Here is a 23,708-nt window from a genome sequence, read left to right as displayed (position 1 = left end):
CGTTGCAGGTCAACGGAGTAAGCAGGGCAGTTGGGGCAGCTGATCTTGGTTCGGCGCCATTGACACAGGATGTCCGGTGTGTACGCTGTACCGGCTCGCGCCTTGTGAGTTAGAACTTGGGCTGGACGAGAGAGGCCGGAAGGGATCGGAGGATTAATACCGGGGACAAGGTCCCGCAACAAACCCCTCCGCTCATGTTTAAGCCGTGTGATGACAGAGTCCGGTATGATGAAGGAGACGGGAGAACAGTAAGGGTGGTCCGAGTTGGACGGGCCCACATCAAGGCTATGGCGGCGGTCTTCCTCTAGCTGCGCGCCAGCGGCCTCGTGGGCCATTCTGTTCCCAGTTCCTTGTGCGTGATGTCCAGGTGTCCAATGCATTCGTACCGAGACTTGTGAGGTCTCTCGCTGGTATCGGCAGCGCTCTTTGATGCTGTGTTGTACCGAGGTCTTGTAAGAACGGGCTTTCAGGGTTTTTATAGCCTCTTGACTGTCGGTGTAGATGTGGATGAAACGAGCTGTTCCTTTGGTGCAGTGTTGAAGGGCCTCGTCGATGGCCGTTAATTCGAGTTCAGTTGCGGACCAGTACCCGCGACCACTGTGGCTAGTGGCGTGCAGCTGTGAACCCTCTTGGTAGTAAGCAGTGGTTGCAAACGTGATGCCGGTGTCATCTTCATGATATAGGGCGGCGTCGGTATAAATGCGGAGACCGATGTGCTGGTCTTGTGTATCAATTATGTGGCGTTGTCGGTGATCTCTTCCTGGTCCTTTGGTGTTGGTTGGAATGGGTTTTGGATCTGTTACCAATGTTTCTGTCCATGGTGCTGTAAGGTGGTCCCATATGGGCAAGTGTAGGTTAGCTTCGTCAAAGATTCGAGTGAGGAGGCGATGCCCGTTGGGTGTGTGACGCAGGCGAGTTTCATGATTGGCTCGGTGCGTAGCAATAAGTGCATCCACTGGTGGGAGCTGAGCGAATCTGTGGAGCTCCGTGATGCGCGTGTGTACGGGTAGACCAGTTATAACCCTCAAGGCAGAGTTATAAAGTAAGCCAAGTGTCTTGTAATTGGCTGCGGTCAAGTCAAAGTAAGGGGCACCGTAGCGGAGCTTAGCGAGCAGAATAGCGACGGTGAGGCGACGCGCTACCTCCGTCCCTTTCGCCATGACGATGTTAAATAAGGTGGGGGAAATGACTGAGCCCTGAGGCACACCCGTACGGTTTGTAAAATGTTGTGCCGTGTGATTGGTATCGATTTGAATTTCATAGGTTCTATTACTCAGGAAGGATTTCACAAAGTTGATGACGCGGGCTCCAACTCCAGTGTGGATTAGCGCGTCGACAATGGCTTGATGGCTGATGGTATCGAACGCCTTGTGTAAATCGACAGCTACGAGTATGTCAGGACGGCCTTTGCACCATCGGCGTGCTCTGTTCAGGTTGGTGTATAGAAGATAAAGGCTGTCCTGTGTTCCTAGCTGAGGGCGGAAGCCAGTCTGGAACGGGTGAAAGTAATTTGAGGTCTCAAGGTAATGTGTAAGTCGATTGGTGACCATGCATTCCATTAGCTTACAGACGGTTGATGTTAGAGAGATCGGTCGCAAGTTGGCAAGTTGCGTGGGGTGTTTTCCAGGCTTGGGAATGGGGACGACTACCGAGTGTTTCCAATGTGGTGGTAGGCAGCTCGTATCCCAGTGCTGGTTGATGAGGTCAAGCAATTTTTCCTTAGTAGGTGTGCTGGAGTTCCGGAGCATGCTCCAAGTGATGCCATCTTTGCCGGGAGCGCTGTTCTTTTTAACTTGTGAAAGAGCATATTCGAATTCAAATGTGTTAAAGGGGGCGTTAATGCCAGTAGAGTCTGTGGATGGAACAGGTGCATAGGTGTCAGGTGGGGGTGGTGAGGCGGGTTGCGGAAAGAAAGTGCGGGCTGCCTCCTGTTCAAGCTCGGTAGCAGTCTGACTAGTGCGGAGGAGAAGGGTTTCTCCGGTATTTGCGGATTTGCTCTTGCCGTTCATGGCCCGGAATACTCTCCACAGCTTGCTGGTGTTGGTCCTATAGGATAAAGTGCTACAAAAGTCAAGCCATCGACTTCTGCTAAGGCGTTTGCTATAGCGGCGTGCCTCAGCAGTGAGGCGACGAAGTTTTAGAAGCTTTTTGTATTCTCCTCCAGATTGGAGATAATCGAGTTCGGCTTGTTTTCTGCTTTCCCATAGATTAAGCAGGTGAGGGTCGGGCACAGGAACGTCTTCTATTACTTGTGTGATTGCAGTGGCTGAATCACGGGCGCGTTGAAGGAGTGTTTCGACTGGCAGTTCGGCGAGATGATTGTCTAAAGCCTGTCGGAAGTTTTTCCAATTGATGGTACGAGTATTTCGTTTGCGGCGGCGTAGATTGGACTGGAGCTGTATCCATATAGGGTAATGATCACTGCCCATTGTTTCAGGGCCACATCGCCAATCTTGGATAATGTTGTTGGAGTGCCAGGTCAGATCCGGAGACGTATCATGTTGACCAGGATGCATGCCTCGTCGTGTCGGATAATCGGTGTCATTGCCAAGGTATAGTCCCGCTACCTCTGTGGATGTGATGTGCAGACGCGTTCCGAGAAGACTGGAGCGTCTGTAACCCCATGTTTGATGCTGCGCGTTGAAGTCCCCGCCAATGAGCATCTCGTCTTTAGGATGAGCGTCGCGAAGTTTCCGTATCCAGTCAAAACTGACTTCGTGAGGCTTTGCGTGGGGTCTGACGTATGCGCTGACAACTACAAGATGTTTGCGGTTGTATCGCACTCGCGCTGCTACGATTTCTTGGTGCGGTGAGCAGAACGCGGATGTGTCAAGCTGGGCATGGGGAGTATTTTTATGAATAAATATAGCAGCCTGAGCGCGGATTACAGGGGCGTTTTGGTAACGAGGCGTATGCATAATACTTGGAGAATAAAGTGCCTTGTAGTGACGGATTCCAGGGGATGTTCCGTTTGTTTCTTGAAGAAGGAGAATTGGGGGGCAGCCTATGCGCTCAAACAAGAGATTGAGTTCGTGCGCACAGGTTGCTAGGCTTCGGCAGTTCCACTGAAGGACATCAGGTACGGTTTCGACTGAGGCGGTAGCCATGTTAATCGGTGGGGCGAGGCGGATGTTTATCGACCGCAGCTATGTTGGGACGCTTTGGAGCGGGAGGGCCGTTTTCTAGAGCGTCTAGGCGTTGTGCGAGGTGAGCCTGGTCATTCCGTATAAGCTGTTGTTCGGCTGTGAGTTGCGTTTGAGCATTATTCAGTTGCTTAAGTTGGCTGCTAATAGTGTCGAGGACGGTAAGCTGCGCCATGACAGTTGCAAGTTGTGCTAAAATCTTTTCTTGTGCGGCTTGCTGTGCTTCGTAAGCGTCAACTCGTTTCGTGAGAGCGGCCAGTGCTGCAGATACTGTGTCGACTGATGTGGTGGTGGGCGAATCACAATTGATCTGCATTGCGGAAAGAGGTGCTGCCTGGTTTTGCGGCTCGCTAGGAGGCGCTGTCTGATTTTGCGGGGCGTCTGGCACTGGAGAGGCTGTTGAAGAAAACTGAGAAGGTGGGGATGTGCCAGTCAAAGGGGCAGATTTTTTAAACCATACTGAGGCTTGACGAAGTTTCGCCTCATTGTCTTTGAGCTGTTTGGCCTCGTGGAGCTGTTGGAACGCTAACTGCTTGTCCAGCATGAGGGAACGCGCACGTTCGAGATCAGCTTGTGCTTTGGCGAGTGCCTTGTCTAGATCAGACGCGACCTGTAGATCCAATGGTTGTAATTTCTGTTGCGAGTTGCTTGAGGCGGATTCTTCGCTGTTTTTTTTTACTGTTATGTGACTCTTTGAGAGTTTTTTGGGTGAGTTGTAGTTGTGATGTAGAACAGGTAATCTCAGATGAGCAGGTGTCATTGCCGAGGTTATTGCTGTGTGACCGGGCCTGCGTCGGCGGCGGGACTGACGATTTCTTAGAGGGGCATGTTGTGCTGGTAGCAAGATGACCCTGTACTTTACACCTAACACAGTATGGCAAGGTGCAGGCCGCGTCTCCAGTATGTGCAGTTCCACAACGGCCGCATACAGCGGCGTTCGGACAGAACGCTTGCATGTGTCCTGCTTCGTGACAATGAAGGCACACAACAGGTCCATGTTCGAACGGGTATGCCTTTACAGGACAGTTGTAATAATAAACACGTTTCGGTATGCTCGGGGCTTCCATTGTAATTAGGGCAGTGTTCGATTTCCCAAGCATGCGTGCGGCAAGTATGGTTCCATGCGGCGAAAAAATATTGGCAATCAAATCTTTGCTGGAGCTGCCTGGCTCGATGGAATGCAACACAAAGCGTACAGTGTTTTTAGGCGGTGCCATGTAGCTGGTAACTCCAACTGAGCCCCATGTGGGGTCGCAAAGCGTCCGAAGATGGTGGGTTATGTTTACAGCATGCTCTGATTCTTTCACGATTGCCGTTATTGTATTGCTGCGACTGTCAGGTCGGTACACTGCAAGTTTGGCAAGGCTGGGGTCTATGGCGTGCTGGTTGAGTAATGTTGCTAGTCGGGCACGTGGGAATGATGAGATGTCTCGGCGTTCCGTAGGTTTAATAACTACCACATGGTAAGGCATGTCTCTCAACATTTGAAAATTGGCTTGCTTACGTTGCTGCAGAAGACGTTTCTTGCCGGGCACCCTTAGTTAATAAGTGTCGTCAATAACCATCAACAGATGGCGCTAAGATTTGTATATAAACTGCTGCACGCTTGAATAAAGATTCTCGTGTGGCATGAGCTGAGTGATCTATTCCCGCGGTCGTGCGCCGGCCAACACGACAACCTGGCGATGAGGATGGGATACCACGCAAGGATGGCTTCAACCGCGCTTTCGCCGCCGCCGCCTTTTCTCGCCACCCCGGGCACTCCTGCCATACCATGGCACCGCTGGATACGCCTATTCGAAAATTTTCTTCTCGCGTCCGAAGCTGCCGAGCTGCCTGCAACCCACCGTCGAGCCCTGTTGCTGCACTGCTTGGGACCAGAAGGACAACGCATTTTTGATGCGCTTCCACCTCCACTGACGCCCCAGTTGCCGCCGTCCAAGCAAGTGACTTCCGGAACAACTGCAACCGCCGAAGACGCCGTAGCGACGCGTCTCCCGGACGAATACGACGTGGCCCGCGACACTCTGGCACGACATTTCGCCGAGACACACAACGTTCGACTAGAACGCCACTAATTCCGCGAACGCCGTCAGTTACACGGTGAGTCCATATCCGACTTTGTACTCGCACTTTGAGAACTGGCAACGTCTTGAAATTTTGGAAATCAAGCCAACGAAAACATGTGCGAGCAGTTCATTACTGGAGTTGCATCTCCACAGTTAAGAGAACGCCTGCTCTTAGAAGGCGACGCGCTCGCGTTCGACCGTGCCGTTGAAATTGCGCGACTTCGTGAGCGAGCTCAACTCGAGTCTGAAGCTTTCGCTAACCCCGTTCAACGCATCGTACAGCAGCAGCCACGCCGGCATAACGCAGTCGGATGGAACGCGCAAGATAACCGGCGTTTCAGCAATAACGACGGATGCTCCGGTAACCAGAACAGGCCCAGTTTATCACGCGTTCGTTCTTCTGACCAGCATACTTCAGACACGGACGCCGCCTTTGTTACGTTCAGCGGAAGCCGGAAGAAATGCGGTAATTGCGGTACTACTGGTTGCGATCCGTCAGTTTGTCCCGCTCGCGGTAAAACCTGCTTCGCATGCGGCCGCCGTGGCCACTTCATGCAAGTCTGCCGTAATCCCCACAGCGCACAAGGACGACGCCCAGCTCAGGTCCGCGAAGTGGTACCTGAACAAGATGCACCAGGACTCGTAAGCATTCTCGCTGTTCACGGAAACAAGAGCATTGGTGTTTACATTGACGTGACAGTAGCGCCAATCACTTCCAGTTCGCAACCGCGCTGTGAATTTTTTAGTCGACATTGGATCAGCTGTGTCAATTATGGGAGAGGAAGAATTTCAAAGCATGTTCGAAGACAAAATACCTTTGACTAGCTCAAAACTTACGTTGCTGGACTTCCAACGCAGGAAGATTCCTGTACTGGGCAAGTTAGGGCTAGCGTGTCTTTCAAGAAAAAAACAGCTGTGATAACAATTCATGTCACACCCGAGCGGACTTCCCTTCTTGGTCTGGACGCTGTGCAAGCTTTAGGACTTTGTATTCTGGGCACGCAGCTACGTTGCCTGCACATGGCTGCCGAAGAAGGTTCAGAACCTATCAGCAATGAGATGGCAGGCCCTCCAAAATTCGGTATGCCAGCTCTGTTATGGTCAAAGTTTTATCATTTGTTCTCACCAGGCCTTGGACTGGCCAAGGGCGTTCAACACGAAGTCAAAATGAAGTCTTCTGCCCTCCAGTTGTGCAGAAGCTCAGACGTTTGCCACTTTCTCTGCGCAAACCTGTTAGCGACAAGCTTGAGCGCCTTCTTTCTGACGATGTCATCGAAAGGGTTAATGCCTCTGAGTGGATCTCCTATCGTTGTAGTCCGCAAGAAAGACGGCAGCATCCGCCTTTGCGTTGACTTGAGGGAGACAAACAAAGCTATTGTTGTCGACAGCTTTCCGCTGCCTCATATGGAAGAGCTATTACACTCGCTGAAGGGAGCACGCTACTTCTCGAAGCTCGATTTAGCCTCTGCCTATCATCAAGTCTTACTTCACCCCAACAGCAGAGACCTCACTGCATTTATAACGCACGATGGCCTTTTTCGTTTTAAAAGGGTGTGCTTCGGACTAGCATCGGCTCCAGTTGCGTTACAGAAACTATGACGACGGTCCTGCAAGGATGCAAAGGTGTCCTCTGCTATCTAGACGATATCATCGTTTTTGGCAGAACTGAGGCAGAACATTTGAGGAACCTGGAGCAAGTTCTCCAGCGTATATCCGAAGCTGGAATGAAACTTAATGAAAAGTGCATCTTTAATGCATCTGAGCTACCGTTCCTTGGGCATCGAATTAGTGCGGAGGGAATAACACCCCTACAAGAAAAAGTAGACGCAATCGTCCACGCTGCCACCCCCCCAGATGCAGGCATGCTGCGTTCGTTCTTGGGTCTGATAGAGTGCTATGCCAAGTTTATCCCTCACCTGGCTGAAAGGTAGAACCTATGCGTAGGCTACTTCGCAAGAACATTCGTTTTGAATGGGATGACGCTGCCGAAAAGAGTTTTAAGAAAATAAAGAAGCTTCTTGCTTCACACAAAGTTCTGCGAATGTTCAACCCGACGTTCCCAGTTATTGTGGCTACAGATGCGTCTGCGTATGGCTTGGGGGCAGTACTACAGCAAGCTGACGGCCCACATGTTCGGACTGTTGCTTTCGCATCCCGAACGCTCACAGAGACAGAGCGAAAGTACTCGGCAGGAGAGCGGGAGGCCTTGGCCTGTCTGTGGGCGTGTGAGAAATGGCATATTTATCTGTGGGGACGACCAATCACTTTAGTAACGGATTATCAAGCACTAGTGTCTTTGCTTTCGACACAAAGCACAGGACAGCGACCACTTCGCATCACAAGGTGGACCGCTCGTTTGCTACGTTACAACTTCACTGTTCATTACAGACGTGGGCAACACAACACGACAGTGGATGCCTTGTCCCGGTTACCTGTTGCAGACACAGAAAATGACGTTCAAATTGAAGAAGAAATCGTGTCCCTCGTAACATCCTTGATTCACAAAAATGACCAACTTGCTACAACCGAGGATTGCGAGCTACAAGAAGTTCCTCATTTTGTCCAGACATCATGGCCGTCCAAGAAAAGATTGACAACAGAGTTGTCTCCTTATTATGAGGTTCGTGAGGAACTCTCCATCGCCGACGGCCTTCTCATGCGCTCGGAACGCATTGTAGTTCCAGCGAAGCTCAGAGCTGCGCTTGTTCAGCTGGCCAATGAATCGCACCCGGGAATAGTGAAGACAAAACGTCTTCGGGAGAAGTACTGGTGGCCAGGCCTAGACAAACAGGTTGAGACTGCTATCCGCAGCTGCATGATCTGCCAAGCCGCAGACAAGTGTCAAAACGTATTCTGCTCCACTGCAACCAGTGCCCCTTCCAGACAGACCATGGAGCAAGATAGCAATTGACATTGTTGGCCCATCTGAACGTGCATCAGCAGACTGTCGATCTGTAATATCTTTAGTTGATTACTTTTCTAAATGGGCAGAAGTTGGTTTCTGCAGGGATGTGACCTCCCGTACAGTAATGGATTTTCTCATATCGATATTTGCCCGTGAAGGATACCCTGATGAGTTGGTCTCAGATCATGGACCACAGTTTACATCCCGAGAATTTGAGTCATTTCTTCAAGACAGAGGAATCAAGCACATATTTTCTGCTGTGTATCACCCGCAAGCAAATGGCCAGGTGGAAAGGTTTAACCGTGTGCTGAAATCATATGTCCAGGTTGCCATATTGGAACAGCAACCAGTAAAAACAACTGTCACACAGTACTTGGGCATCTATAGAGCCACCCCTCATAGTGCCACTGGAGTCTCTCCTGCTGCGCTTCTGCATGGCCGGCACATGAGGACATCCTTGGACGGGATTGAACATCCCACTCCGACTTTCTTCGCAGACCCCGCTCAGGAAATGTGCTCGCTTCGGAAGAGGGTAAAGGAGTACCAGCGCAAAAATAAGGGGTATGCTGACCGACGAAGAGGGGCCCGGGTACCAAAGTCCCAAGTCGGAAAGTATGTGAGAGTTAAGAAACCGGTCCCCGGCCCGAAAGGATCTCCAAGTTTTGGATCACCGCTGAAAATCCTCAAGCGAATAGGACGTTGGTCCTTCGTCCTGGAGGATGGGCACACCTGGAACGCCTCGCAGTTGACCGCAGTACCAATGGAGGCATCACCACAGCATGCGGTGCTAGACGAGGCCCACAGTGACCGAACTGCACAGACATCTGTCGAAACATCACTGCCGTTTGAGCCATGTAGTCAACATCACCAGGTCGACTACAACAAAGTTCACAACACACGCGACATGATGATGCTGATGCTGATGCTTCAGGTGATGGTGATGATGCTGATGCTGATGCTGATGTGGCCATTCCCCTTTCTATCGGGGGATCACAAAGTTCTGGATCAGGCCAGGAGAGAAATTTAACAGTCTTTTCTGTTGCGCCACCAGTCCTCGAGGCGGCGCTTTGTCGTCTCGACTGCCCTCATGATTACCCTAGTCTCTTCGGGTAGTGACGTCGGCTGTAAACCGAGTGCTGTCAAAAGTGCCTCCGTTGGTGTTGGTGATGGTGGTAGTGCTGGTGGTGATGGTGATAGGGCTGGTGCTGATGGTGAGAGTGGCGATAGTGCTGGTAGTGACAGTGCTTGTAATGAACCTGATGCCGAGCTACCAACACTCCGTCGGTCTTCAAGAAATCGGAGGCCACCCGCAAGATTTCAAGACTATCTGCAGTGACATTTACTGCTTGTACATATCTGTACATGCTTGGCACCTCCTTAATACTGGTACATATATCTGTTTCTTTTTAGGAAGGAATAGATGTAGTGTTCATGGGCATCACTAGGTGCCCTTAGTTAATAAGTGTCGTCAATAACCATCAACAGATGGCGCTAAGATTTGTACATAAACTGCTGCACGCTTGAATAAAGAGTCTCGTGTGGCATGAGCTGAGTGATCTATTCCCGCGGTCGTGCGCCGGCCAACACGACAGAAGGTAGTGACTCTTAGAGAACAGCGCGACAAGCGTTGGGCTCTTCTGTGTCGTGACGAACATAGCGACGTTTACCGAAACTCTGCTAGAGAGGCCGATAATGTAAGACTGTAGCGACTCGCGTGGCATGCGTCCGTCACGTGCCGAAGAGAAGGAAGCAGCGCCGGCACGAGAGCTTAAGAACGTTCGCGACCTTCGCGTCGGCCGGACGCTGCCGTCGTCACCTTTTCAGCTTCTCCTCAAATAAATGTGGCCGCGGTCGCCCCTGCCTGGCGATCTCTACATTTGTGGTGACCCGGAGAACCGTGCTTTTACCCCGGTGGCGTCCTAGGATGGCATATTGGCAAAGCCCGGCTTTCGACCCACTGCTTCCGATGTTCCGGCCTGAGGGCATCGGCGGGTGGTTCGCTCAACTGGAGGCTGCAATGTACCAGAACCTCATCACCATCCAGCAGTTCAAGCGCGCAGTCCTCTTCAAAATCTTACCACCTTACATCCTCTGCCGGCTTGCCTGCCCTGCCTCGAGTTGCCGGCCGTACGATGAGCTGCGTGCTGCCGCCCTGGCGTACTTCAGCGAAAGCTACGGCCTGCTGCCGCTCTACGACGTGGTAGACCCACTTTCGCCGCCGCCAGCATTCACAGAGTCACCAGCATCACTCTCCTCTACGGCTGCATCCTCGGGGCACAGCACGCCGCAGCTGTCTCCGGCCATCTCCCTGCCACTCCTGCTTAGCCCATCCGGCCCGGCTACTCTCCCACACGTATCTATGGCCTACGACACAGTAAGCGCAGCCTCGGCTGTTCCGTCCTTCTGTGTCGTCACTTACTCCCATTATACAAGTGGCAAGTTTTGCCGTCATTCAAGTGCTGGCATGCGAGTCGTGTGAGGCAGCACCGGACTTCAGCACGTGCCTCGATTTCTCGCACCAAGCGTCCTGCTCATCGTCTGCAATCGCCCTCCATCGCGACTGCGCATCAGTGGGCTCCGCAGCCACCTCGCTCGAACACCACGAGCTATGTGACGCAACATCTCTGGTTCGTGTCACAGAGCCTATGGCCACTCATTTTGCATTTGTTGTGCACCTCCCGCTTTTCCTAGCCCCTATCAGGCACCAACAACATGTCACCTTATGCCTACCTCAAGTGACCCGTGCGTGCGTACATCGCAGCCCACAGCCGCCGTCTTCATCACATTAAATTTTGCCCTTTCCTGCTGCAAGCTTAGGACGGTACATAGCTCTTCTTCACGTTCCCTCCTCAAAACTGGCTCACCGCAGTGCTTTGCAGCATCCATTCAGCCAATTCGTTGTGAGCACAAAGCCTGCCTTCAGCGGAGGAATCAAGCTGCTGCCGCACGCTCTTCAATAGTCCCGCTTCTTCTACCGCTACGTTTTACTCAGCCGCGACCTCCTGAACAGCCATTCAAGAAACCTGCTTGCCCCTTGGACTTCGACTTGAACACGAGCTTAACATGCACTTATGTATATAGCCTTCTTGATAGTTTTTTTAGAGCAGCGCTTTTTTGTTAGACTTCGAGGTTTTTTTCTTTTTCTTTTTTCTGACCAATCGTCTAGGGGAGGAGCCCTGAAGCGACTCGCGTGGCATGCGTCCGGCACGTGCCGAAGAGAAGGAAGCAGCGCCGGAACGAGAGCTTAAGATAGCTCGCGACCTTCGCCTCGGCCGGACGCTGCCGTCGTCGCCTCTTCAGCTTCTCCTCTAATCAATGTGGCCGCGGTCGCGCCTGCTTGGCGATCTCTACAAGACGGCTAGTTAATATGCGGTTATGGCCGAGTTATCGCAACTAACAGAAAGAAATGCTCACTTGTTCGCTTCTCAGAGAGCTCGAAGTTTTCCCAACATGCAAATATGGCTAGATGTGACCTTTGCCGACGCTCGGTGCAAAAAAGATTGAATTGCACCGGCTTCTGTTCGCGTAACTGTTGTGATGCCGAAGAATTTATGAATTCTAGTAGGTGAAGCAACATGCTCTTGTGCAGGTGAACTGCGTTATCAAGCGCAAGACAGCGATAGCATCCACATCTTAACCGACGAGGAGTACACAGAGAAGGCCCGCAAGGCAGTTGCCAACCTAGCCATGAAGGTATGTGGCAGCATTGTGACAATGTCAGTGTTCTTTGTGCTAGAGCAAACACATCCCTAAAATACTTGACAAAAAAACCGTTAGAACCTGGAGGAAATAAGCTGATCTGAAATATAAAGGCGCCTCGTGTGCACCATACTTTCCTCTGTGTAGGATTGTCTAGTGTGGCAATACAAGAGTGGCTAAAATGAGGGGCTCCAGCGGCACTATTTCTTACCATGGTCGACATGGTTCTTGCGACAGGCAGCAAAATTTGTGCTTCGAGTCAGAGCGCAGCCTTGACGATGAGTGCCATGGTCACCTTCCGTAGGCTGCATGAGCAACTCGCTTTAAATAATGCCGCTATAATTTCAGTAACGCGGCTCCCCGTCGTCAGCGATGCGAAAGCATGGAAGAAAGACCGAGGCACAAGGTCAGACATATTTTATAATTTTATAAATTTTATAAAATTTTTTCATTTTTATCCAAAGCGCTTAATTTGAAATTTACTCAGGCGCTTCGAGGTTCACACATGCCTTTAAAGTTTTCGTAGATATTCCAGTGTCTACGCCTTGTACGCATATATATTAAAGTTATTTCTTAATATTGCGTTCCACAAACCTTTCACTGCGGTCGAACATTGTAAAGACTAACCCACCTGGGTCCCGTTAGTGTTGAGGAATACTGCGAGCCAGTATATTGGTACCTGCTAAGTGACATTTGAGTATCCTCCAAATGCAGCCTCAAATCCTTGCATTGAACGCCATGCCTTCTAAGGAGCCGCCGTAGAAAGCCTGAGGTCTTTTGAACACATGCTGTCACACAACGGACGTAGAAAGAAGCTATACTTTACCAGGAAATTTCGGAAGAAGCAACAGGTCACACAGGCAATTAATACTGTGAATACAACCACGCACAAAGTAACCTTTTTTCAGATGAAAAATTACGCAAGCCAAGGCAGCTAAACAAACCTCTGCACTCCCAATGTTTTCATTGTTAGCTGTACTTTGAGTAATAAAATCAATGTGCGTCACACTTGCGCCGAACATTTTATTTGCCTTGAGCCAGAACAGAGCCACTTGACCCTGGTCCGGCTCTGTTTTCCTTTGCAATCGAGCCTCATCGGGGAATCTCACTATTACGAGGGTGCTTACGTTTAGCGCGCGAGTTGTTTTGCTCAACTGCGCAATTCCTGCCTGATCTGCTCCTCGGGACATGGGATGCGTGGCTGTGCCCGCACTTGACAGGAAGCGCGTCGATGACGAGCTGGACCTATAGTAAAGCCAAGGGCCCAGCAATCAACGTTCCAGCAATGTTCTGCATCTTCAGTTGCCCAATTATACTCACTAGCTCACTAAAACGGCTGTGTAAAATCCCCACCCACCCGCACTTATACATGGTCCTACAAAACGCATCTAGCAATGGCTCAGACTTAGAGCATCGGCATTACGTACAAAAGGCCCACGCACCCCGCCGGGGCGGCGCAGTGTTTACGGCGCTCGACCACTGCTCTCAAGGACGCGGGATCGAATCCCGGCCTCGGCGGCCGCTTTTCAATGGAGGCGAAAAGTAAGGCGCCCGTGTGCTGTGCGATGTCAATGCACGTTAAAGAAGCCCAGGTGGTCAAAATTTCCAGAGTCCTCCACTACGGCGTCTCTCATTGCCTGAGTCGCTTTGGGACGTTAAACCCGACAAACCAAATCAAACCAAACCAAAAGGCCCACGCGTCGAGTCACAGTGACGCTGTAATTGGGTTAAAGGCGAACAAAAATTGAATATTGATGAAATTTTGTTACCCAGACCTGTGGGCGGCCTATAAATGGCTGCCAAAAGCATGATCACACCCTCTGACGGTAACAAAAATTCGCCGTTTTTAAGTATGGTAGGATCGACGGTTAAATTCTGATTACAGATAGGAAGTAATCACCAAATCATTATTTCTTGTATGAACGTAGCAATTAACACGCCATCCTCAACCCCAGCAGTATAAAGCAACAGAAGAGCACGGCGATTACAGTTGTGACGTGACAGACGGAACCAAAAGTTTCTGAACCTAAGTAGTCCCCAAATTAATCTGGACCTGACAATATCAAATTCAGAAAACCGGTCGAATATTCTGGGATTACTATATCAGTGCTTTGTGTGATGAACCAATCCGTATTAAGCGCGTTGATACATGGGTTATAGAGCCTTAGAAAGACTGATGAAACATACGCAAGGAACTAAGTTAATAGTTTGTTGTTAAAATTGCAGATAGCAACAATGCAGTCCATGGAGTGTTCAGAAATAACTCAAGGGTGGCAAATATATTTAGATTATAATCCTCACTACAGCCACTCTAGGGTAAATGCCTTTGCGCTTTCCCTTCGAAGAAAGCCTATTCTAAACGATCTGTGACCATCTTATTCCCAAATAGTTCCCAATCTCCGTGCTGTGGCCTCGCCAACCGTGGTCTTATGGCAGAGCACCCTCCCCGGCTTCGGGTAGTGACGAGTTTGACTTTCGCTGCCAGCTGAATAACCACAGTTATGTCAGATTGGTAAAAGCCACCGCCCGACTTGGGGCTAAGCTTCCCAGACTGTGTTGCTTTGGAAAGCAGCTGGTGCATTTAAATCTCGCTACTGTATCTTCGAACAGGCACACCCTCTTGGCATTTTGTTTTCCCTTGCTATGCTCACTCTTTATCCTGATATATTCTGTTCTAGTAAGGAACAAAATGTCATCTGCGCATAATCGTCCCGCTTATGTTTAAGACAAAATTACATAAAATCACGCTACATGAATAAAATATTCAGTTCATCTGGAGCCCCTTAACGTTTAGTGTATAGTTTTTCTTAAGCAGGGTAGCTGATTGTGCTAATAACAGGTGCAGCGAGTGTGCGGATGCGGCGTGCGTAAAGATACCGAACAATATATGAAGTGGTTGTAGTTGTACATGGACCAAAGCGCACTGTATGGAACGCCATAAGGTACCAGTCAGTCTCGCAAGAATACATGAACTCTCCGGTGTTTTGAACCGAGTATTTATGGGCGGAAATGAGTTAACTGGAGTGGAAAAAGTTGAGAAAAATGATTATTGGAGACTATCTGAGTCATCTCCTGTGAGCTGACGAATTTGATTGCAAAAGTATTTCAAAGGAGTACCTGCAAAGGATGGACCAAGATCTGCGCTAGAAAACGCGAACTTGGAGGAAAAACCTGAATTAAAGCCATTTAGTGTTGTTTTCAGCAGCCTCGGATTTGAAACAGTACGTATGGATATAAACTGGGTAAGTAGTGAACGCCGATCCTGACCATGGCAGAGAAAGACTGAGCTGGGTTGGGAACATTTAGTATGTACTCTCACCTATAAATAGCAGTTTACCAGCATCCCCCTTAGGCATAGAGAAAATCACAGCTGTAATTTACCAGCGCTAAACGAGCTGTGGGGAATAATTTGTAGGCTAATAGAAAATAATGAGCTTACAGAGAGCAGAGTTTGTAGAATAGCATGTGTAGAGGCTAACAAGTGTGCACTGTTTTCATTCTTCTTGCATAATTATTGCGTTGTACTGATGAAATGATTCGAGTGCTAGCCTGTTAAGCTACGGAACCGTACAAGCATTGTTAAGTTTTGTGTAACCAAAATTATGTTGGAGTGAGATGAATGAAGCAGACAGGTTGAGGAAACAAACGTGATAGATACATAAGAGAAAGTAGTTAGGAAAGAGAAATGGGCTTGATACGGCAAGAAACTGCAAGCAAGGTACTGTTTCGTCCTTAAGAGCACTGGAGTTAAATCGAAAAGAGGGCGAGCGGAACAAGGGCGGCAAAAAGCAAGGGCGGATGATTTTAGGACGCTTGCTGTGGTAAGGTGGCCTCACTTTGTTCAGTGCTCGGGTTTGGAGGGCAATGGGAGGGAGAGCCCTTTATGATGCAGTCTGCCTATTTAAGATGATCACGATGAATGATAATGCCATAACAATTAGGATTGTGAGCCTTGGTATTATGGGAGTAACCATGGCCTTTCAAACATTTTTCGGCAGCGTATGCATTTGAAAACTAACAACATATTTGCCCAATGCGAAGGCTAACACAGAAGTGCTGTGAATACTTTTGGCAACTGTCACTGCCTTTCTAGTTGCTGTTTTGTGAAGCAAAGGATAGCGCGTGACGGAGTTGTAGTGATTCTTCCTTCGTTCATTAGCAATGCACTTTTGAAGATCTGTCGTAGCAGTTCTTGTTATTATTGACCTCGTTTTTTGAGCAAGAAATTACCCGTATGCAAGTCTTTTGTCCTTTCATCACAGTACAAGTTACCTTTTTTTCGTTAACGGGACAGTTGAGCAGACGCGACATCTTAGAAATGCTGAGAGGATCCATGTGAACATATTGGAGGTTAGGTAACTGCATTATTAAGATAAAGCAGTTAAGCGCTTTCGCTGCTGGTTTAAATTGCGTCTTCTTTACGTACGGACAAAAAGACAGGTGATTATCCTAATTCAATTGCCCACGGGGGTGAAACCAGGATAAATAGTTTTGAGAAAATCAAAGTCGTAGTGACTGACTCACCCTAGTAGGATGCTTCATCGCGACTGAACGGGGGACACAAATAAAGCTATGCATTAAGGTACAGAAGAGCAGTGTTCTGCGTGGTAACAAAATAATTCTGACTTTCCGGACTCCTCAGCGGGCAGTGATTTAAATAGATAACAGATTTTTCAGCATTTCGGTCTCCTGAAACGCAGCGGCTCTAGTGCGCAATCAATCTTGAAAATTCGTGCACCACATTCATGACCCCTGCACTACAGTTGAGGTGGTACGATGTACGTTGTTACAAAAAGCACTAACGTCAACATCATTATAAACTGCGCGCGATCAAAGCAATATGCTTTTCGGTTAGCTCATAGACTTGAAGGCCTTAAATATGCTGAACAGTCTCTTCAAAGGTGTCTAGCTAACCTTTTCTATCCTTTCCTGGCATTGCGGTCTATGGCAGTACCCGTATAAGTTTCCTGCAGCAGGCAGCGGGCTGAAAATACAGCTGAGCTTCTGAAGGATTAAGCGAAATGGAATTAGCGAAGGGGGAGGATTTTCTGCGACCACGTCCATCGCTCAGCAGGAGTGGAGCGCAGAGTGTGGAGAGAGTTAAATGAAGTAGATAAAGTAAGTGAAAAGAAAGTGCAGTAAAGAAGCGTCTTGTATGCACCATAACGCAAACATCACGCGTGAAGCAGCACAGAAAAGTGAGGGAGATGTACGTGTAACAATGGGGTACTGAGAGACAACTATAAATGGGGAATTCCACGAGTGAAGAGGGAGAGGTTGTTGCCCCAGAGAGGCTAAGTGCGCAGTATAAGGAGAATGTAAGAACGCGTACCAAGTGAAGCCTCAGTAAACTGGGGACCTATGCTAGTTGAAGGGAAATGTGCCGGGCAAGCCGCCGCACACACCGAAGGGTACGAGAGCAGAACGTACGAGAGCTACAGCCGCGCTGCACGGAGGAACATCGAGCTCAGTGAACTCGGTAAGCGACTAGGAGGTGAAGGCGATTGCAAAGCAGACCGCGTATGGCATGCCGCGCGTTCGCATTTTTTTTTTTTTTGGTGAGTACAGTGTCAGTAGCCAGTATAAGATGGATGCAGCTGCCGCAAGACAGGGTCAGCTAGAAAGATATGAGATGTGCCTTTGTTCTGCGGTTTAGGCTGATGATTACGAAGCTGATGGTAACGATGCCAGTTGGAAACTAAACTAGAATCTCGGAGCGAACTTCTACTCTATTGAGATACGCTTATAGAGGCGCAAAAGAGGATGCTTCCATTTCTCTTTCGTGCACTATACATGCATAAATTAGTGTGCCTAAGAAGAGCTAGTTACTGAAACTAGAAAACGCTCACGAGCAATAGGTTTCGCATTAGTCCCCAGCACAATGCAAGAATTTTGGAGCTAGTTTAAATAACACAGAAGCTATCGGCGATATAAAAGGACACTTCTCTCTTCCCTTACCTCATTGTACGCTGGGACGTAAGAAAACAAATACAAGTCGTGACGGCGCCTTGCTGCGCCCGGGCCCGAATTCTTCCCTAGGGATTGTCCGATGATTGGGTGCACTCAGAAAACCCGGTTGACGGCTTCGGGAGTGAGTGTACAGGGAGGTGTAGCGTAATCAGTAGCGAGCTTCCGCCAGGAGCCCATTTTACAAAATATTCGTAAATTAGCTCCACGTAGAGCTTTTATAGTTTACACAGTAATCACAAAGGGCACCTCTATATATTTCTTGGATTATAATATTGCTGCTCTTGGTGTTTAAAAGACTTCAATGCTGTCAGAACTTGATTGTACCTCAGCAGCTGTTTTGATTTCCACTATTCACCACTTTTCACTTTCATGAAATTCGGCACTGCATGTGCTCCTGTCCCAGGGCCACTTCTGCATGGGACGCGCTGAGGGTTTCATCTCTGCCTCAGATTTTCTATCGCTGGATGAACGACAGTTCCAGGAGACCCCGGTAACCGATCAGCGGAAAACAGTACTCGCTGTTTGCTACACTTCAGGAACAACAGGCTTGCCGAAAGGCGCTGAAGTCACCCACTACAGCTACGTGAGCAGTTTCTACACTACCAGGTAGAAAATATCAGCAACCGTCTCAGGTTTCTTTGTGTGCGTGATGCGGATAGAAAGGCTGATATCCTGTTTTTCGCATTTCAACAGCGAAATATCTGTTAAAGACATCTGTAGTACTGTAACTTTGATGTAAATATTCCTTGTGGTTTTTAGTCCATGCATCAAGAGGGAACGCAAAAATAGTAACACCTAGAATGAATAAAGTTTGGCGCTGTCAAAATCGTGTGTTGTTTATGGGCTTTAAAGGTAACTTGGAGTGGAATACAAGGTAACTTAATTGATAGGTTAGCGTCTCGTTATGACATATATGCTACTGTTACCCGAAAAAAGAGCGCCAGAGGTTGTAAAAAAAAGAATTAAACTGAGGTACATGTAGGGCCACCAATTCATCCCAGCATTCGTTCATCGCTTTTTCTACAGCGTTACGTCCATGGTAAATTGCAAGTACCACCGGAGAATCAACCGCCGATTATTTGTAGGCGCTTGTGGAGATTCTTCTTAAACATACCCAGCGAGATTTGTTATACAGGTTAGCAAGAACACCTTAATACACTTACTTTGGAGGATCGCAGTAGTACTCTGCCGCCTCAGCGATTTACGGAGCAGTGAAATAAAGTTTTTGTTTTTGAGAAAAAAAAAAAACAACCTAATAGTCTGAAGAGCTGGTAACGTGTCAGGGATCACAAAAATGCCGGTCCTATACAAAAATTCAGAGACAGTTGCATTTTGCACCAATAATTATAGGCGAATACCCGGTTCGTGCCAAGAAAAAGTAGCCTGGGCTTAACTCCGCATAAACCGGTTAAGTCGTGAGAAAGCACTGTTTAATGTGGTTTTGCTTGCCGGTTCAGCTTTAAGAGACTGGCACTGAGTTTGCCAGAGCGCGAAGATTGGTTGCGTAGAAATTCAAATACAAAGAAAGGGGAAAATCTGCCGCCACATGGAGGGTCTTTAGTGGTGCCGTCCGAGCAAATGGCAGCGTCAGAGGTGATAGGGGAGGGCGTCCTGCTACATGAATGCGTTGTGCATGGCATAGCCAAATACCATGAACAACGTGTGCATGGCACATTCACGAATTTACTAATCACTTACACGTATACGAATGACTGACTCACTGGCCTCTATGCAAAAATAAACCCAGCAACAAGTAACTTCATCGGCTCGTCGTGCGATGTACATCGCTCAAACAGTATAACGAACCCTAGCACATACGGCACAATGATGCGGCGATAACAAAGACTACGCTCTAGGCGAGTTACTGTTTACTGTGGAGAAAACTGCAGAAAACTCTCTTGGCGATTTGCACAAAGTATAGGTGGCTTCGAAGTCAACCTAAGATGAGTGTTGCAAGGACGACTCCGTCTTCGCTTAGCCACGGCGAAATAATAGCTTTCCTCTACTTAACGTTTGAAAAACACGTTTTATTGAAAATAAGCGCTTAGGGTTAAGCCTTTTCTACTCGAGGATGTATAGCAGAGCACCAATGAAAATCAGCCCACAGAGGGGCTGTGTGGAAGCATATGCGCAACTGCCGCTATCATCGCCCCCCTGCAGCGCGCTTTTGACTGCCAAATCAGAGTTTTTCTACAAATTACGGGCAAGCACGTTGAAGGGCAAGCAAAATGTTACAGGTAAGAAAAATGCGGTGTAATAGATTCTATGACTGCGCGCAGCCAGTCATGCGCAGAGAATGCGAAAGCAAGCCAAATTTTGGGGGGTGGCTCACTTACAGTTGGATATCATTGCAAGATAGCCAGTCATCATAAGCCGCGCCAACGCTGCGGACGTGTGATTCCACCGGCCTAGAAAACGTGCCTTGGTGTAACTCTTATTCTTCTCGTATTCTACACTAACTTGCTGCCACTGTCATCGGCGGAGGCTCTGCTTATTTACAGATTTTTCGTGCTTCTCCAACGGAGACATGAGGTAACGAGAGCTCTTCAGTATGTTGGTCAAAGCCCAAAGTTTGGGGGCCAGAGGGCCAATTTCGTGTGCGGAGAGAGGCACTATCTGGACACATTTTCTATGAACACTTTTTTGCTGTCACCTTGTGCAACCAAGTTACATGAAAGATCACCAGAAGGTATCTAAAATCCCCGCTTCAGATAAGCTGGTCGGACATACCTGCGTGGCTTAGGGTTTTTATGTCTTCTACATCGATCACGGCTCTTTGAAGTTTTGAGTTCAATTTCACTCACCTATCTGAAAACAGATGTACGAGTTAGCAGATATTTTTGCACGCATTCAGCCTGCACTTTCTGCAGTGCTTTACGCACCCGCAGAAATTGTAATGCGTAAACCCCAAGGCTTATGCATTAAAAGTGTATCACCAAGTTTCAGTCAATATTGCAATCATATTAACAATACTATAGCGTCAGAAGAGACGTTTCAAACAAAATCTGCGTGTGCTGTCACATTAATAAAGTTATTTCAGTCCTGCACCCAAGGTATATCATGTTTGAAGATATAATGCTAATTGATTTTATTGCTCCAAGTCTTGCTCGCCGCTCATAACAATGTGCATTTTTCAGCACTTTTTAATCATGACATAGGGTGCTGTTTACAAGTTTATTCTTTGCCAGTTCTTTGTAGAAAGGTCAGCCTGTCAATTTTTTCATTTTATTGTTCTGCTTAAACCTTAAAGAAGTAGCCATTCATGTATCGCAGGCCTCGCTGATTAAGAAGATGTGGCTCGCTAGTGCCATGCAGAACTGTTTAGACAAAAGCGTCTCATGCTCCGTTGTAATGAAAAAAAAAATTCTGTATAGGCATTCACGTTGTGAGGCAAAAGATTACGAGCATGTCGCTGAGAGGGGATAGTTTTCAAGTGACATCATCGGGAACAGACTGATCGGCGGTCTGTGTGACACCACGAGGGCACATCATGCGGGCAGTTATTGCGGAGTATGAAATGAAATTAGATTCCGGGAAGCCTGAATTACGAGCCAGTTACGTTATAACCTTAGGCCTAGTAGGCAGGTTTGTGTACCTTGCTTAAATTGGCGCTTTAATCGCAAGTGGTCTTTTACGTAAGCTGTGAGCTTACGGCTTTGTGGTGAAGAGTGTCTGCAAGATAATACTGTGGTAAATTAAGGGGCTGATGATTCAGAAGTACCAAACTGTGTCTAAGCGAATGGGCATCAGCAATGAGATCTGAAGGCGGCTGCTAATAACCCTTTCGCTTCTCACCCTTGAAGGCGGAGCTTGAGCGTCTACTCGTATTTCCTCTTTAGATTTTCTTTGATTTGAAGCATTTTGCCATCACAACACTGTCTTGAATGTTTATGCTGCTAAGGCTGCTGGGAAATGCATTTTTCTCTTTTTGACCTTCATTGCGACCCTGTTGTTTGCATTGGCCTGCACAACTGCCTTTCATCCTTCGCTGTACCGTCATCATGTACACGCAATTCTTGCAGGTACCTTTGTAAAGCTGCGGCACAGTACGTAAGCTGCCATCCTCCCTGTTAAATTGAACCATACAGGGTCATTATTCAGGGCCGCACGAATTTATACATCACCCCAAGAAATAGGCGCATGAGAGAGAGAACGTAGTTTTTGAAAAGAATGCAAATACAGCTGTAGCACCCTCCATTTAGCTAAAGCAACCCGATCAAAACTATCTAACTCCCCCCCACCCTCGCCAGTACTTGCTTTGCAGCGTTTTCTACTAAGGAAGGTGCAACTAGGTGCATGGTGTGAGAAAAATACATTGAAGAGCAGAGTTGTATGGCATGCATTTGTTCATAATAAATATTTTTTATTTGAATATGCTAGCCCTTTAGATCCCAAGCTGAACAAGCACATGCACTTCTTCGCAAGCAGGCGCGCGTGGCTCATTGTTTATATAGAAATGGCAGATAAATATTTTTGGCTCTCCTTAAACGAAGGAGTGTCCTCTATGCGTATTTGGTACTGTACCGCATGTCTAAAACAAAAGCATTGCGCATATTCCTTTCAACAGGTTTATTTTTCCAAATTCAAAAACACCTCCACGCTGCTTCATGTAGGCTAAGGGTCGTCTTACCCAATGGCAGTTTCATTCATCAGACAATAAAGACTGTTTGAAATGAAGTGAGACACTTTGTGTTGTCTTTGTGAGCATTTTCCTAATGCCTTTGTGTTGTCTTTGTGAGCATTTTCCTAATGCCCTTAAACAGCGTTTGTAACACGAAGTATAGACGATTAATTCGACAACCTCAAGCACTGTAACGTGAGAGGCAGTTTTTATAGGCACCCATTTAAAACACTGGAAACCGTAAAAGTAACTGAAGGAGGGGGCTCGGGCGTGCCAAAAACAAATATTCGGTGTCGAAGTATTCGAAGAGATTTTTGCGCCTCACAAATTCGCCTTTAGGAAGGCGAATGTGCTCAGTGGGAAGCTTCTGCCGCATGGCTCGGTTTTAACATCGGTCGCGGCGTTTGTACTCGGTTGGCAAATATCGTGTTGCTCATTTCTGCAGGATACATGTCCCGTGGGGCGAAAACGATGTGGTGCTAGGCCAACACCCAATCATGCACCAGTCTGGGATGATGTACCCCGTCCTAGGCGTGCTGGACGGGGCCATATGCATTGTGACGCCGACCATGACAGGCCCCCTAGACATCATGGACGCTGTCGATAAGCACAAGGTAGCCAACCACGAAAAGTGCCTTTCAGAATTAGATTATTTTCCGTACCCTTCGAAGGCACCCATAGACACTCCAGGTGTATTTTCTCACTGTGCTTTGAAGTTAACGAAGACATATAAAGATGCGGTAATACTCGCCTTGTACTGTCGTATGAAGGTTTATGGGTAGTGGCAGAGAGGAATCTTCATCGGGTGGAAGGATGAAGAATTTCATGGTATGTGGAGTATATGGCCTGGGATGAGGTATCGGGTACTAACTATGCCCTCTGAAAGCAAAGCTGTGCTTGCAGGCAGCTGTCCAAGGCTAGGAGCTCTCTCAGTCTAGCACTACAGACCGTATTCACTATCAGGTTTAGTCGACGGCAGTTGTGGCAACCCTGTGTTGCGAAGACGCCATAATGTTTGGCGGTTCGAAACTAAAAGCACACAAAATAATATTTACGACACTTCGGCGCCGGTCTACCGGCGTCCTCCCTGCTGCGCACTGTTTATTTGCGGACACTTGAGATATCGTTTGCAACGCCGTACAACAAGAGCTTGGATTTCACCGACGCCATGTGATGATTCGCCGTAGGCACTCTCACTCTCTCTCTCTTTCTTTCCCCCTCTCTGACGTTGCGTTGTGGGTGCCATGGTGGCCAGTGGAGCTACAATGACGTCACGTGAATGAGCTCTATAGATCAGGCTG

At 48.2% G+C, this 23,708-nt stretch overlaps 1 protein-coding gene across 3 annotated transcripts in view; it reads left to right on the top strand.

Moving 5' to 3' along the window:
* Positions 1-23,708, top strand: part of LOC146191973 (uncharacterized) — a 54,539-nt gene that overhangs the window by 14,700 nt on the left and 16,131 nt on the right. Inside the window, exons 4-6 of one of the 3 annotated variants that reach the window (XM_084602358.1) lie at positions 11,707-11,810; positions 18,190-18,392; positions 22,853-23,021. In XM_084602358.1, the coding sequence (XP_084458484.1) occupies positions 11,707-11,810; positions 18,190-18,392; positions 22,853-23,021 (476 nt within the window). The remainder of the gene's footprint in view (positions 1-11,706; positions 11,811-18,189; positions 18,393-22,852; positions 23,022-23,708) is intronic. The other 2 variants (XM_084602359.1, XM_084602360.1) reach the window with 2 other exon arrangements.

Source organism: Amblyomma maculatum, chromosome 4, assembly GCF_055883805.1.
Source record: "Amblyomma maculatum isolate TAMU_Amacu chromosome 4, ASM5588380v1, whole genome shotgun sequence".
Classification (NCBI taxonomy): domain Eukaryota; kingdom Metazoa; phylum Arthropoda; class Arachnida; order Ixodida; family Ixodidae; genus Amblyomma; species Amblyomma maculatum.
This window is presented reverse-complemented; position numbering and strand designations above follow the sequence as displayed.